Below are 15,120 nucleotides of genomic sequence, written 5' to 3'. Positions count from 1 at the left end.
AAGACTCAGCTCCAACTCTTAAAAACTTCCCAGAGTCATTAAAACAGCCTGGCGTGGGAAGGGAGCGGGGCAAGAAGTGAGGTATTTCCTCTGCAATTCTTGAAGTATGAAGTATCTACCTGGACCTCCAAGCAATAGTGGTCCCTAGTATGGCAACCCTGGGATACTAAAAAACAACAGCAAGTTCTATAATGATATCATTAACCCAAAATGATCAAAGAAATATATAAACATTTTTTGGTAGTGACAAAGAATTGGATACTGATAGTGTGCCCATAAACTGGAAAATGGATAAACAAATTGCAATCTATGAATGGGATGAAATACTATTGTGCTGAAAGAAATGATTATTTCAGAGAAATCTGGAAAAGACTTGTTTGAACTGATGCAGAGTGACGTGAGTAGAACTAGAAGAATAATTTCTATAACAGCAACAATATTTATAAAGACAAACATTTTTGAAAGACTTGGGAATTCCGTTCAATACAGTGACCAACCATAATTCCAAAAGGATTCATGATGAATTATGCTATCCACCTCCTGATGAAGGATAGATTCAGGTACAGACTTAGATTTTTCTTGCGGACGTTGACAGTGCGAGAATTTATTTTGTTTAACTTTCTCACATGTATTTTGTTTTCTTGCTTTCTCATTGGAAATAAGGGGAAGGAAGAGTGAGAAGGTAGATTGAGCTTCATGAAAATAAAATAAATTTAATTTTTTTAAAATTACTGGTTAATTCAGAGGCCAGCAGAGAAAGGGCAATTGTCCTTTCTTCTTTCCCCATGTCTTATCTGTGCCCAGGGAATTTGGTGAGATTGATTTACTCATTCAGATGACCCAGGTTCGGGTATTCTTACAAGTCTAGTGACAACTTCAGCCTTCAGATAAGGGGACAGTGGGCAAAGCCAAGTAGAGATAAAGACAATATGAGTAGAAGAATATGCTATGTCAATAAAGTATTTTTTAAGCTTCTACTATGTTCTAGGGCTACAAGAACAAAATGAAAATTGTTATTCAACAGTGAACTCATGTTTTAATGAGGTAGACAAGTACATGCAACTATGTATACAGTATAAATAAGCATGTAGATAAGAAAGACCAGAAACTTCATCTAACAACTCCTTCCTTACTCCATGACTACTATTCTGTTGCTGCAGACTTATCCTTCAGTCTCCAACTTGACCAATGGTACTTCCTGCCTTGATCCTAGAAATCCCACAGGCCACAACATCTTTTACCCTCTGCTACCACTGTCCTCCTCCCTTATACATAAGCTTCCACCACTGTTCACTGCTTCATCTTCTTCAGAAATGTGTTAAGGCTCTTTGGACTGACCAAATTTTCAGCTATTTTAATATTAATATTAATTATTACCATTGATTATTTTATTTATATTAAGATTAATGTTAAGTCCTAAAAGAAAGCCTCTGAAGACCTCATCATCATGAAGACCACCTTCATTGAGAATGATTTGGTCCTTGGAGACCAGTGTAGCAAAACAGAACGAGTATTGGATTGGAGTTAAAGAACCTGAGTCTGAACAACAGCCCTATTACTGTCTACCTATGTGACCTTAAACAGGTCTCAATCTCTCTAGACTTCATCTTCTTTACTTATAAAATGAGGGGACTAAGTTGGATGACCTCTCAGGTTCCCTTCAGCTCTAAATCTATAGTCTCATGACTTCTTCCCTACCCCAGGTAGTCCTAGTAGATGCCTAGTAAGTGGATGCCACATTGTGCCCATTATGCCCATCACAAAACAATTACTTCCCATTGAGAAGTTTTTGGTAGGATAAAGACAAATCTCCCTTTTCCATTTGCTATTTCAATTGCTCTCTTCTCCCCCTTGCCCTCATCTTCTGTCACCATCTTCTAAATAATGTCCCAAGTCTGAGAGAACTTAAAAATATTTTAAGAAAACTAGAGGAGGATGTATTGAATAAATGAAATACATGAAATGTTCAAACAGTACTTTATAAAAAGAGTGATAGACCAAACAAATCCCACTGAGTCATTATTTTGATCTTTAAATTCCTTGAGTGACATCTCTGGCTATGTAAACTGAACGTCATTTATGTATAGGCTCCTAATAAACAGTTTTGCAATCTCTCAACACTGTATCTTAAAAGTAAATGCCCTTATTTGTGTCCATATATGGTTTTTCCCCTTATTCTATGTATTGAAGTTTTGCATCCAAATTTCCAATTTTATCCAAATGTCTAATTCTTACTTTAAAGGAAAGTCAATAAACAACAGGTCTTCAATCAGTTTTGTTTTCTCATGAATGCAATTCAATTAAATCAACATTTGGCATTTTGCCAACAGGAAGGGAAGAATTATTTCTATGTTGACCCTCCTTTATGGGTGGAGAGGAGGTTGAAGTTGGGGAGGGGGCACTTTGGGGAAATAAATACTTCACCTATACTTCAGATTACAAGAAAAAGTCATGAATCTAGATTGCTTAACATGATGCTCCATCTGCTGGTTTGTTTGCAGAGCTGTAATGACGTGGTACAGGAAAGATTTGGGCCAGAGCTGAAATATGACATCGCCCTGCGTCTGGCAGCATTACAAATGTACATTGCCACTGTCACCACCAAGCAAACTCAAAAGATCTCTCTCAAATACATTGAGTAAGTATGCCCCAGCATGGGAGAGAAGGCCAAAGCTTTTTGGACATGGGTTGGGACTCATAAGGGCTGAGACTATTTTAGTTCAGATTTTACATGCCCATTGAAATTTTATGGCTGGAAAGTAGGCAAGAGAATAATATATATGTTAGCTCATCTGCAGCCTACTCATTTTATCTTTAAGATGACTCTGATGCCACACTGTGGGGTACAAATAACCCCAGGTTCTTGAAGGCTTACAGTTTCTAGCACATCCTACAAAACTGAGAAGAAGGGAAATATATTCCAACAACCTAACTCTGTCAGAAAGGTCATATCACTAAAAACAAAATTATAAAACAAAAACACCTGACAATCAAGTGAAAAAAAAATTTTAACTCCTAAATAAGTTCTATTGGTACATCATGGTACAAAGGAAAACAAAAACTGAATTCAGAGCCAAAAGACAAGTTAAAATGCTCACTTCCTGACTCTATCTCCTGTTTCCTACCCATGTAGATAGGAAATGCCCTTGGACTAATCCCTCTTTAGCCTCAGTTTCTCCTTCAATAAAGAGAGAGGGTTGGAAACAGATTACCTTCTACCATTTTACTCTAAATCTGTCATCCTGTGGTGTTGTATAAGTTGTTTAACTTAACTCCACATTCTCCTCTGTAAAATGCAAGGGATGGGCTAGATGATCTCTAAGATCCTTCCCAGTTCAAGATCCTAAGGTATAGAAGGATTGCAATAGGCAATGGTGGAGAGAATACCCATACAAATCAGTCTGTGTATTATAGAACCAAGTTGAAATAGGACTGCCCTGTTCAAATAATTCTGTGTTTTTAAAGCTAAAAAAGGGTCTATCTACTTTCAAGGGCAGATATGTTCAAACATGAAAAGAAAGAAAGTTGTGTTTACCAACAACTTCTATGGCAGCTAAAGGGGTTGCATCAGTTGCATCAGTATCTATTGCTTCTCTTCCTCATGTCTCATCTTTAAAGACCATTTCTCCAGTTTTCCAATTGGCAGTGTTATATTCAGTAGACTAATCTTCACCTAATCCTAACAGAGTATAATGCACATGACATAGAAAAGGGACTGTTTAAAGCATATAACAAGGCTGAATCAAAATCTCTGTGCATTAGAGAAAGGGCAAAATTATCACACAGTCCAATCCCCTATAGTCCCCAAAAGACATTAGTAAATTAAATGAAGTCTGATTGCCTCAAATATCATGCTTTCCAAGGTCCTTCTAATTACTAACAGTAGTTTTCCATTTATTGATTGAAAAGCTTATTTGGGGTCTCAAACACTACATGGGCCACAGGGGGTAGAATGACCTTTTACTGATGGAACACATGCAGTGAAGATGAAGGAGGAGGTTGTGCAAATAGAACTAGAGCAATGCATTTGAGAATTTACCTAATGCTTCCTGGAGCTACAAAGGACAAGCCCAATTTAAAAGTGTTCTCATAATTTTAAGCCCATTTGCCAAGATCCAATTGGAGTCCAGAAGTCCTAGTCATTAGCATTAACCAAAGGCCAGACAATGGTCCTCAGGCAATGAGAATTACCACGGCATAGTGGAGAGAATTTTGGATTTACAGCCAGTATCCAGATTCAAATTCACCTTGGAAACCTATTAGTTCTGTCACCATGTCCAGGTCATCTAAATGCTCTGAATTTCAGTTTCCTCATCTGCAAAATCTTATAGGGTCAATGGGGAAGTTCAAATGTAATAATGTAAATAAAGTGCTTTGTAGATATTAAAGTACTCTATAAATTTCAGTTATTATTACCTGTTTAAATGATTATCTGAACTATACTTTCAAAAACTGCAAACATTTGCAGTGGCCTCACCCACATTGACTAGTATTCTACCCACATTGTATTCATTTGACTTCACTTAACAAGTCAGGGGAGTATTTAATTCATTTTTCAAAGTAAATTTAAATAGTAGACATTATTGTTTTTCAAATACCTTCAATTTTGGGAGATAAGATTAGGTTTCCAAATTATATTAGAAACAGCCATGGTAGAGATACAAGAGCTCCTAGGGCCCATAAATTCCTTTCCTATCTTTACCTTCTATTATTCCTTATATTTCTGGGCTAAGAATCATAGGCTTTAGAGCTAGAAGTGACACTAAGAGATCATGTGGTCTAGTATGGAATTGGAACTCTCCATCCTCACATTCCATACAGATAAAAAAGATCATTCTTATTTATATAGTGCTTCAAGGTTTAGTAAGCACTGTTATCTCAACAGTCCTTTAAAGACAAATATAAAAATCCTCCCTTAACAGATGATAAACTGAGACCCAGCAAATTTTAGTGACTTGTCCCACTGTCACACAGTGGGAAAGAGAAAGACTAAAGTGTCCCTCCCCCAACACAACGTAACTGTTTCAAGAGCACATTTTGCTGCAGCTGAGGACTTACTGAGATCTCACCCATAGATTTCCATGGCAACTGAATAAAAAAGAAATAAGAAGAAAGAGATAGAGTACAGTTTAAATTTCCCTTCAGTCCAAGGCTTGCCTTTGTTTATGCCACTTGTCAGGTTTCACTTCAGCCTGACCTGGTTGCAATTATTCCTTGAATTTTGTGATTTGAGAGGCAATGGAAAGAGGGCAAGATTTAGAAGTAGGTTTCATTTCTAGGCTCTGCCTACTAGCTGTTTGACTTCATGCAAGTCACTCCACCTCTGTGTCTGTGTTTCTCTATATGTCTGTCTTTCTCCCTCTTTCTCTCTCTCTCTGTCTCTTTTTCTTTTTCTGTCTCTGCTTCTCTTTCTGTCTCTGCCTCATTGTCTCTCTGTCTCTCTTTCTTGTCTAAAAAAATGAGGAGATTGGATTCTCTGACTGAACTTTTTGTTAAGTTGTTTCAGTTGTGTTCAACTATCCATTACCCCATTTGGGGTTTTCTTGGTAGAAATACTGGAGTGATTTGCCATTTCTTTCTCTAGCTCATTTTCCAGATGAGAAAACTGAGGCAAACAGGGTTAAATAATTTGGTCAGGGTCGTACAGCTAGAAAGTGTCGAAGGTTAAATTTGAACTCAAGAAGATGAGTCTTCCTGACTCCAGACCGCTCTATTCACTGGTCCACCTAGTCCAAAATCTATGATCCTGTTATTCTATTTCCATGTCCAGTCTAAGCAAATGTCTGGGCCTTATAACCAAGATGATCTCCCCAACAATTGCTCTTGAGTCTGTCCCTGCCACCTCCCTGGGACTCCCTCTCTCAAATGGAACTGGGGGTCATGTGGATAAGGAAGAGCAAATAGGAATAGCCTGGGGAATAATAGAGGGGGGTAGAAGAATGCAAGAATTTTTCTGGGAGAAATTCTTTGGGTATTCTGGTCTGGCCCAGAAGTAAGGAAATAAGTATTTATTAATCACTATAAGAGTTAAGTCCTGCACTAAATATTTTATAATTATTATCTCATTGGATTCTCATAGTGACCCTTTTTCTTGCATTTATCATCCTCATTTTATAGTAGAGGAAATGGCGACTTACCGAGATAAAGTATCTAAGACTGGATTTGATCCTGACTCCCCAGCCCACCACTCTCTTCACTGCCTATAGAAGGTTATATGATCTATAAAAATAGCATTGGAAAGTGGTTGGAGAACTGATCTCAGAAGAGATCTGCTTTTAGGTCCCAACTCTAACACCTTCTGGCTGTCTACCTTTGGCTAATCCATTTCCCCCCTTGGAGTTCTAGTTGATTATCTGAAATTGTAGGTTGCAGAAAAGGTGCTAGAAGCAAAGTGTCCTATTGATAATGATGTTTGTCCTTCATTTTCGAAGACCATGTCATCAGGGAGGTGATGCCATGACATGCACATGCATTGGATTTAAGTGAAGGAGTGCTATGCAAAGTCACCAGTCTCACTTTCTCCTCCAGAGCCATCTGGGTGGCCAGATATGGATCAGAACAACTAGAGATGACCCTGAATGTGAGGAAATCAAGGTTAAGTGACTTTAAGTGTCAAGAGTTTGAAACTGGATTTGAACTCAAGTTCTCCTGACTCTAGGTTGGTGCTCTACCCACTGCACCATCTACATCAGTATATCCTATAAAATTACAAATGCCATCCCTCTGTGGGTTAGAACCATCGCACTTATGATAATGTGCCTGTGAGTTCTTGAACCAGGGAAGTTTTGTAATATAAGAAAATACTTCATCTCTCTACCTCTTCATGACTTTGTAGACACTGTTCATGGAGTCTTCTTGACTAAGACACTGGAGTGTTTTGTCGTCTCTCTCTCTAGTGGATTAAGGCAACAGAGATAAGGTGACTTGTCAGATCACACAGCTAGTAAGTATCAGATGACAAATTAGAACTCAGGTTCAAACTTCAGGCTCAGAACTCTATCCACTGAACCACCTAATTGCCCCATCTGAGATACCAAGCCCTTATCTTCATAAAATAAAGGCATCTTAAAAAATAATTTACCTTCTAAAATAAGCCTTATTAAATGAAGTCACAAATATAAACAAAATGTGATTGCCTTGAGGATAGGAATTATTTTCATTTTTGCTCTTATACTACCAGAGCTGTAGCCAGCACCAGTCACATAATAAGTGCATGATAATGTTTATTGAACTTAATTATTCTGTGTAGAGAGCACAGTGTTAGGCAGACATGGCTCCTCTCCTCACAGAGCTTATTCTGGTAGGAGCATAAGACACAAGCATGATAATACAATTCACATTCTGATGTGATAAGTACATTACAGTAGACAAAAGTTGAAGTATAATGTTGTCAAAGTTATAATTACTTTTTATGAAAGTTATCAAACAATTTATGTTATTTACTTCAAGGACCTGTCATTGCTGGAGGAGGGTAGGGGGTTCTAAGGGAGATAGGGGGAGTTCATCCCTCTGTGAATGCAAATCACAGTCCCTCTATCTTATGAGACAGTTTCCATAGTTTCTGTGAATAAGAATAATCACCATTTAGTGGCCAACCCTCTAGTTATAAGCCTCTCCAAATGTATTTATCCCCTTTCCCTCTCTCTTTCCATTCATCTATCTATCTTAGGGCTGATGTGGTTCAATTGTTACTAGTTATGTCCAACTCTGTTTTCTTGACAAAGATACAGGAGTAATTTGACATTTCCTTCTTTAACTCATTTTACAAATGAGGAAACTGAGGTGAAAAGGGTCAAGTGACTTGCTCAGGGTCACACAGCTAGGAAGTATCTGAGGCCAGATTTGGGCTCAGGAAGATGTCTTCTTGACTATTCACAGTGACAACACACAGGCCTTACTTATAATGATATAGCACTTAACTTTTAAAAGATATTTTTACCTCTACTATCTTATATAATACTCAAAAGAACACTGTGAAATTGGGTACAAGCATTATTATTCTTATTTTATCCATATAAAATCATAGACCATTAGAAATGCATTTTGTCTAACCTTATCTGTGGTATGGATAAAGAATTGCTATGAAATGATTTTGCCAAGGTCAGGAGATACATTAGTGACAGAGATACATCTAGGATGAAAAATAGTTCTCTGGAATTACAGCCCAATGATCTTTCTGCTCTCACCTGAAAAGTTCTAAGTTCCCATTTTTAAAATCAACAGTCCTCAGGTAATGCCCATCTTCCTACTATCTAATGAATGAATCTACCCATTTTGATATAAACTAAGGGCGAGCCAGAAACCACTGTTTCAGCTGAATAGAAACCTAAACAGTTCTGGCAGCAATTGGGGATAACATGGTGAGCTAGTTTTATTTCCTTCTAAGAAACAATAGTTATTATGACACCAGAATGATCGTTATTGTTAAACCAAAATATTGTTGTAAAATGCTAGATGATTTTTTTCTATCCTAGATACTGTCCATTTCCCTCAGTTAATATATGTTTTTCTGAATCCTCTAACTACCCTTCATTGAGATGTACTGTAGGAAGAAACAGTGTGACTAGAAAGGAAAGGGGAAGTGGTCTAGATTGAAAGACTGTAGCTTTAGGGGCGGCTAGGTGGCGTAGTAGATAAAGCACCGGCCCTGGAGTCAGGAGTTCCTGGGACCAAATCCGGTCTTAGACACTTAATAATTACCTAGCTGTGTGGCCTTGGGCAAGCCACTTAATCCCATTTGCCTTGGAAAAACCTAAAAAAAAAACCAAAAAAAAAACCACTAGCTTTAAAAGGTAAGGGATCTCAGAGGAAGTCTAGTTCAACCTCATTTTACAAATGAGTAAACTCAGGCCCAAATAAGTTAAGGAACTTGACCAAGGGCACACAGGGAGATATACAAATGAAAGAGGCAGATCCAATTCTGTTTGCACCACCACAAGCATGTTTGGCACAGAGACAAATACAAACACATCTAAGCAGGGTGTCCATCAATCAAACAGAAAAAAAAAATTGAAGGTACTGTGCAGAGGGATGGAAGTCAGAATTTTATCCCTTTTACTCAGTCAGGCAGTTTTATTGAGAACTTCCACTAGGAAAGGTGTTACGTCCAGGTACAAACAAGGGATTACCAGGCCTTGCTCTCAAGGACCTTACACACACCCTAGCTGGAAAACAAAATATGTCTCAAAATGAGATTTAAAAATGAAACAATAATAAGATTTGAATAGCAAATCATTAAGCATTATGAGATTAAATAGGCAATGTGCCAAAGTATTGACAAAGATAATAAGTACCATAAGTTCAGGGAAACTCTAAGAAAGAGTTTAATCAATGAAAGAAGTATAGCAGTTTAGCCTAATGAACTGTGAATCAGATCACATGGGTTCAGGGCCTGGCCCATACAAGGTATGTCAACTTGGACAGATCAAGTTAATCAACATTTATTCAACACCTATTTTATGGAACACGGAGGAGCATAGTAAGTCTTTAGAAAAGAAAAGGACTTTAGTAATCATCTAATTTAACACCCATTTCAAAGATAAGAAAAATGAAGACCAAATTAGGGTCAATGGCTTGGCCAAGAACATACATATAGCTGATGAAAAAGTGAAACAGAGATTAAATAATTTGTACAGCATCACATAAGTAGAAATTATCTAGGATCACATTTGAAATTTGATTATCCTTAGTACTCTATTCACCATACTATATAGCTATCTAGGGACTGGGAATGGTTTGAAGAAGCTGAGACCTAAAGGATGCCAGGGAATGAAGGAGGATGAGGGAGAAGAGGAATGAGGAATGAGGAATGAGGACAATTAAATGTACTTTTTAAAATTTTACTTTTGCCTTTTAATTTTATTCTACAGTTATTTCCCCTTAATTCCCCTACTTCTTGATTCTTCCTTGTAACAAAGAAAAACATTTAAGTAAAGCCCAACCCAGTCAACCACATCTAAGAGTGAGTACCACATTCCACATCCATAATCCCCACTGCTCTACTGGAGGAGGAAGATTTGTTTCCTTATCATTTTTCCAGGACTAAAATTATTGATTGTGGTTTAACATCATTTGATTATTTTTTATTGTTAATACCCTTAACATGATGGCAGTCAGTGTATATACAATGTGTATACTTTACTCAGCACAGCATCACTTCACACAAGTCTTTCCATGTTTCTTTGGATTCCTCAGAGTCTTCATTTCTTATGGCACTATAATATTCCATTCAAGGCAAGAGAGGTAGAACAAGTTCTGGATTTATTTAGTCAAAATAGAATTATATAGACATAATTAATATTAATCAATGCCTATAGGGCAGCTAGTGGCACAGTGGATAGAGCACCAAACCTAGAGCTAGGAGGACCTGAGTTCAAATCTAGTCTCAGACACTTGATACTTACTAAGTTTCCTTAGGAAGTCACTTAACCCCATTGCCTCACAAAATAAAATAATAAAAATGAATACCCATAATAGAATTAATTTCTGTTTACCTTAATCCAATGGAGAAGAAAATGGCAAGCTATTCCAGTATCCTTGCCAGGAAAATCCCTTCAATAGTATGTTCCATTGCGTCATGAAGAGTTGGACATTACTGAATGACTGAACAATAAAAAAAAATAGAAATTATGATAGAAAGTAATGATACAATTCATGTGTGTAGAGTGCTCTAAAAAGTTTTTTGTTCAGTATCTCTATGAGGTATCATTATCCTGATTTTATTGATGAGAAAACTAAAACCCAAAGAGGTTAAATAGCTTGCCCAGTTCTACTAAGTAGTGAAAGCTGCTAGGTGGTTTACTGGATAAAGCTCCAAGCTTGGAGTCAGGAAGACCTGAATTCAAACATGGTTGTAGACATTTACTACCTGTGTGATCTTGGGCAAGTCACTTAACCCAGTTTATCTCAGATTCCTCATCTGTAAAATGAGATAGAGAAGAAAATGTCAACAGTATTTTTGTCAAGAAAATTCCTGAAAGAAGTCACAAAGAGTCTTACACAACTGAATAACAACAACCAAAAAATGAAGTTAGGATTAGAACCCAGGTCTTCTGGTCCAATACTTTTTTCTCTATATTTCACTTCCTTATAAACAATGATGCTCTAATGGCAACAACAGAAAAAAAGAGAGAGAGAGACAGAGAATGATAGAAACAAGAGAAACAGTGATACAGAAGACACTATAAAATAACATAACGTATTTCTTCAGGTATAATTGGTCCGAAACAGTGGGTTGACTTTAAATCTCAAAGCAAGAAGAATATTTTTTTAAATTAAAGTCTCTTATGGGAAGACTTGATGAACTGATGCAAAAGTGAAGAAAGCATAACCAGGAAAAACAAGGAACACAGCAACATAAATAGAAAGAATAATGGACACCAGCAAGGAAACAATTGACCTGAAAGCTATGAAATTATAATGATCAAATTTGGCAATTAAGAAGACATATACAATGGGGTGGCTAGGTGGCAGCATGGGCCTTGGAGTCAGGAGTACTTGAGTTCAAATTCAGCCTCAGACACATAATAATTACCTATCTGTGTAGCCTTGGACAAGCCACTTAACCCCATTGCCTTGCAAAAAAAAAAGTATATAAAGCTATTTAAAAGAAGACATAGGGCAGCTAGGTGGCACAGTGGATAAAGCACCGGCCCTGGAGTCAGGAGTACCTGGGTTCAAATCTGGTCTCAGACACTTAATAATTACCTAGCTGTGTGGCCTTGGGCAAGCCACTTAACACCATTTGCCTTGCAAAAAAAACCTAAAAAAAAGAAAAGACATATGAAAAAGAGCTTCTCCAAAAATAAAAGAAAATAGAAAAACAAAAAAGGAATTAAAAAAAAAAGAATCTCCCTCCCTTCTTTTCAAGGGTGGGAAAAATAGGTAAGGAACATTACAGATATCAGTTGTTGAGAGCTAATTAGTTAATTAAACCAAAAAAAACTTTTGTTTTCTCAATTTTATTCTATTTTTAAAAGTGTAGTTCTCCAGGAGGAGAAAAGGAGAGGGATATCACATTGGGAATGGTAGGTCATGTAAAAACAAAAGTTATGAATAAAAATTTCATTTTAAAAAATGTAAAGACTTTGGTAATGATTAAATATTGTATCTCCTGAGCACAAAAGATATGTTGTCTCTCTCACCCCTGAATTTATCCAGTCTCTGCATTCTCAGGAGTTCCTTTGTTCAAACAAACATCACAACACCACTTAGCCCTCAATAACCAAATAGCCCAGGAATGTGAAATTAAAGATATGCCTTTTATTGCAGAAAAGAATGGGGATTAGAGACTTTTCTTCCATCTGCTGTGCTGCAAAGCATGAAAGAAAAGAACATAAAGAAAGCACTTTCCCACCTTGTCAAAGCAAATCAAAACCTAGTGCCGCCGGGGAAAAAGGTATTACATTTGCATCTTAATAGAAAATATATTTTATAAAGGAAAGACTGCATGCATTAAAAATACTTAAAATTAGCCTTTTAGTAAAATACTTAGCACCACACTTTTAGAAGCAGTAATACTGTTTAACTTCTGTGTTAACTTTAATGTTTTTCCAAGAACAATGAAAAATAAATATATTTATTAAACCACAGAATTGTCTTGAAAGTGCTTGCTACTCACAAAGGCATAGTCCATGTAATTTAGAGTGTATGTTTCTTCTCTCCCTCCTACCATCAGTTAGGGCCTATGGATAATGAAAAATTTAGAGTATTATCTTATGTTCCCCATCACCTCAACCTAAAACTAAGTATTAAATATTAGAAGTTTTTATTGGGTTTTTTCCTCTTACACAGAAGAATAACAAACAGGAGTAGATATTCCTTTCTTTAAAATATGCATCATTCACCTTAGTAATAGTTTCTGCCAGGCTTTTAAAATTTTTAATTGCTCATTAATATTATTTAATATAATAATTCCTCATTATTAGTACTATATATGCTTTTAAAGAAAAGAAATATGACTTGGGCATATGCACTGTTAATAGATACAGAGAACTCTGGTTTATGGATAATAAAAAGGCAGGTAACATAAATCCGTCTGGTTATAGTGTTTCTGAAGATAGAAATAGTAGGATCCTTCAAAACACTGGGCCTACAAAATTGGATGCAGTCTAACAACCCAAGAAAACACTTACTGGTTGACACTGAACATAAAAGATTTTGTGAATAGAACATTAATCTGTATTTATTTATGTTGGTAATTTTCTGGTATTAATGTCAGATATTATATCATTATTTTAGGACCTAAAGAACCCTGGTTTCTATTCCCCCTTCCTCCATAACTTCCTTTAAGAAACCTGAAAAAGCATTTGGGCCACAGTCACCAACCTTTCATATACTGCCTGAGGTCAAAGAAATGATGTCTCGTCCTTCATGATCAAGTCCTAGAGTTAAAACTGAGAAACCATTCATTTCATTTATGATGTAATTCTTATTCACCTACTCATGGCCTAATTTCTTTTTAAAGTCTTTGGCCTATTTCTTTCCAACCTGGACCTTGACTAATTTACATAATTATCTGGCTCACTAACACATTCTCAGACAGGTTCTATGGCTAATAAATGATAGACTCAAAAGTGAATCCAGATCTGTAATTCAACATTCTGTGACTCACCCTCTCTTTTTTCCCTCCTTCCTTCTTTCTTTCCCCCTTCCTTCCTTTCCTCCTTTCTTTTCTTCTTCTTTCTTCCTATCTTCTTTCCTTTTCTTCTTTCTTTCCTTTCATTCTTCTTTCTTTTCTTCCTTCTTTCCCCATCTTTTTCTTCTTGCCTTTTTATCCATCTCTTTTCTTTTCCTTTCCTTCCTTTCTTCCTTCTCCCTCTTTTTCTTTTCTTCCATCCTTCTTTCCTTCCTTTCCTTCAATTCCCTTCTTCCTTTCTTTCCTTTCATTTGTCTCTATCTTCACTTCATCCTATTTGTCTCCCTTTAATTTTTTAAAGTTTTATTGTTATTATTTATCTTATATGACACCACTTTCCTGACACCCTCTCCCCTCCATCCTGCAAAGAACTTTAGCTTGTTTTTTTTAATGCAGTTAATTTACATGTCTGACAATGTACACTTTACTCTTACAACCAGAATTCATTACCTCTCTGTCAAAGAACCAGAAGCAAATTTCCAAATGATCCTGCTACCCTACCATAACACCTTTCACTAAAAACACAGATCCATCCTGTTATTATTTCTACCATAATCAGTCTCTCCATCTATGGCAAAGGAATTATCACTATCTCAGTTTTTAAAATGCTTTGTTTTTTTTCAGAATGAAGTCTGGCATGTACCTAGCACTAAATAATTTCGATGTAAGATATGTCTCTAGTATAATTGGTATTTCTGCACCACTTAAACTGCTTTGTTGACATTATGCCATAAGATTCTCATATCTTTCATGATAAATTTGAGATAAATTTTTGAGATTAAATACAAATAGTAGTTTTGTCCTCATTTTACAGAAGAGGGAACTGAGGTGCAATAAGGTTTTGGATTAGCCATCATCACACTGCTTACAAATGTTGGAGGCAAGCTTCAAACCCAGGCTATGCTTGACTATTAGATAAGCATTCATATGTGTCAGGTAGTAAATGAAGCTGCTAACAATACAACTATTGTTATCTTGTAGTCATTTTCAGATAAGGAGACAGACAGACAGAGGGAATGTTTGTGTGTGTGTGTGTGTGTGTGTGTGTGTGTGTGTGTGTGTGTATGTGTCTAGCTTTTCAGTAGTATTATACATTGCTGATAGATTTTAGATTCCTTTCTTACTAGTACCAAACAAGGACTCCTAGATAAAATGCACTTTATGAGATGGACCCCTACCTTTTTAAGAGTTGTATAAAAGGATTTTTATCTAGATTGAATTTCATTGTAAATGATTCATGTGATTCAAATTCAGATTCTTGGAGATAAATGAATAAAATATGAACTTCCATAGTAAGTTCAAACATTTCCACAATTCAGATTGAATTCAGAAAGTTAATTTTCTCTGAGAACTTATAAAGACCTGAAGAAATTTGGCAGTGGGAAAGTGAGGAGCTGGGATTAAATAGCTTTCTACAAATTACAGGTGCTAGAATTTAAAAAAAAAACCCTAAGCCCCTACAAATACTAAATAGGAGTGAGCCT

At 36.4% G+C, this 15,120-nt stretch overlaps 1 protein-coding gene across 1 annotated transcript in view; it reads left to right on the top strand.

Moving 5' to 3' along the window:
* LOC141491469 (FERM and PDZ domain-containing protein 4-like) overlaps positions 1-15,120 on the top strand; it is a 496,143-nt gene that overhangs the window by 469,117 nt on the left and 11,906 nt on the right. Inside the window, exons 10-11 of the mRNA XM_074192454.1 lie at positions 2,502-2,638; positions 12,271-12,397. Of these exons, the coding sequence (XP_074048555.1) occupies positions 2,502-2,638; positions 12,271-12,397 (264 nt within the window). The remainder of the gene's footprint in view (positions 1-2,501; positions 2,639-12,270; positions 12,398-15,120) is intronic.

The sequence above is a fragment of the Macrotis lagotis genome, chromosome 6 (genome assembly GCF_037893015.1).
Source record: "Macrotis lagotis isolate mMagLag1 chromosome 6, bilby.v1.9.chrom.fasta, whole genome shotgun sequence".
In the NCBI taxonomy this organism is placed as follows: Eukaryota; Metazoa; Chordata; class Mammalia; order Peramelemorphia; family Peramelidae; genus Macrotis; species Macrotis lagotis.
The sequence above is the reverse complement of the archived record's forward strand: the minus strand, read 5'-3'. Positions and strand labels throughout refer to the sequence as shown.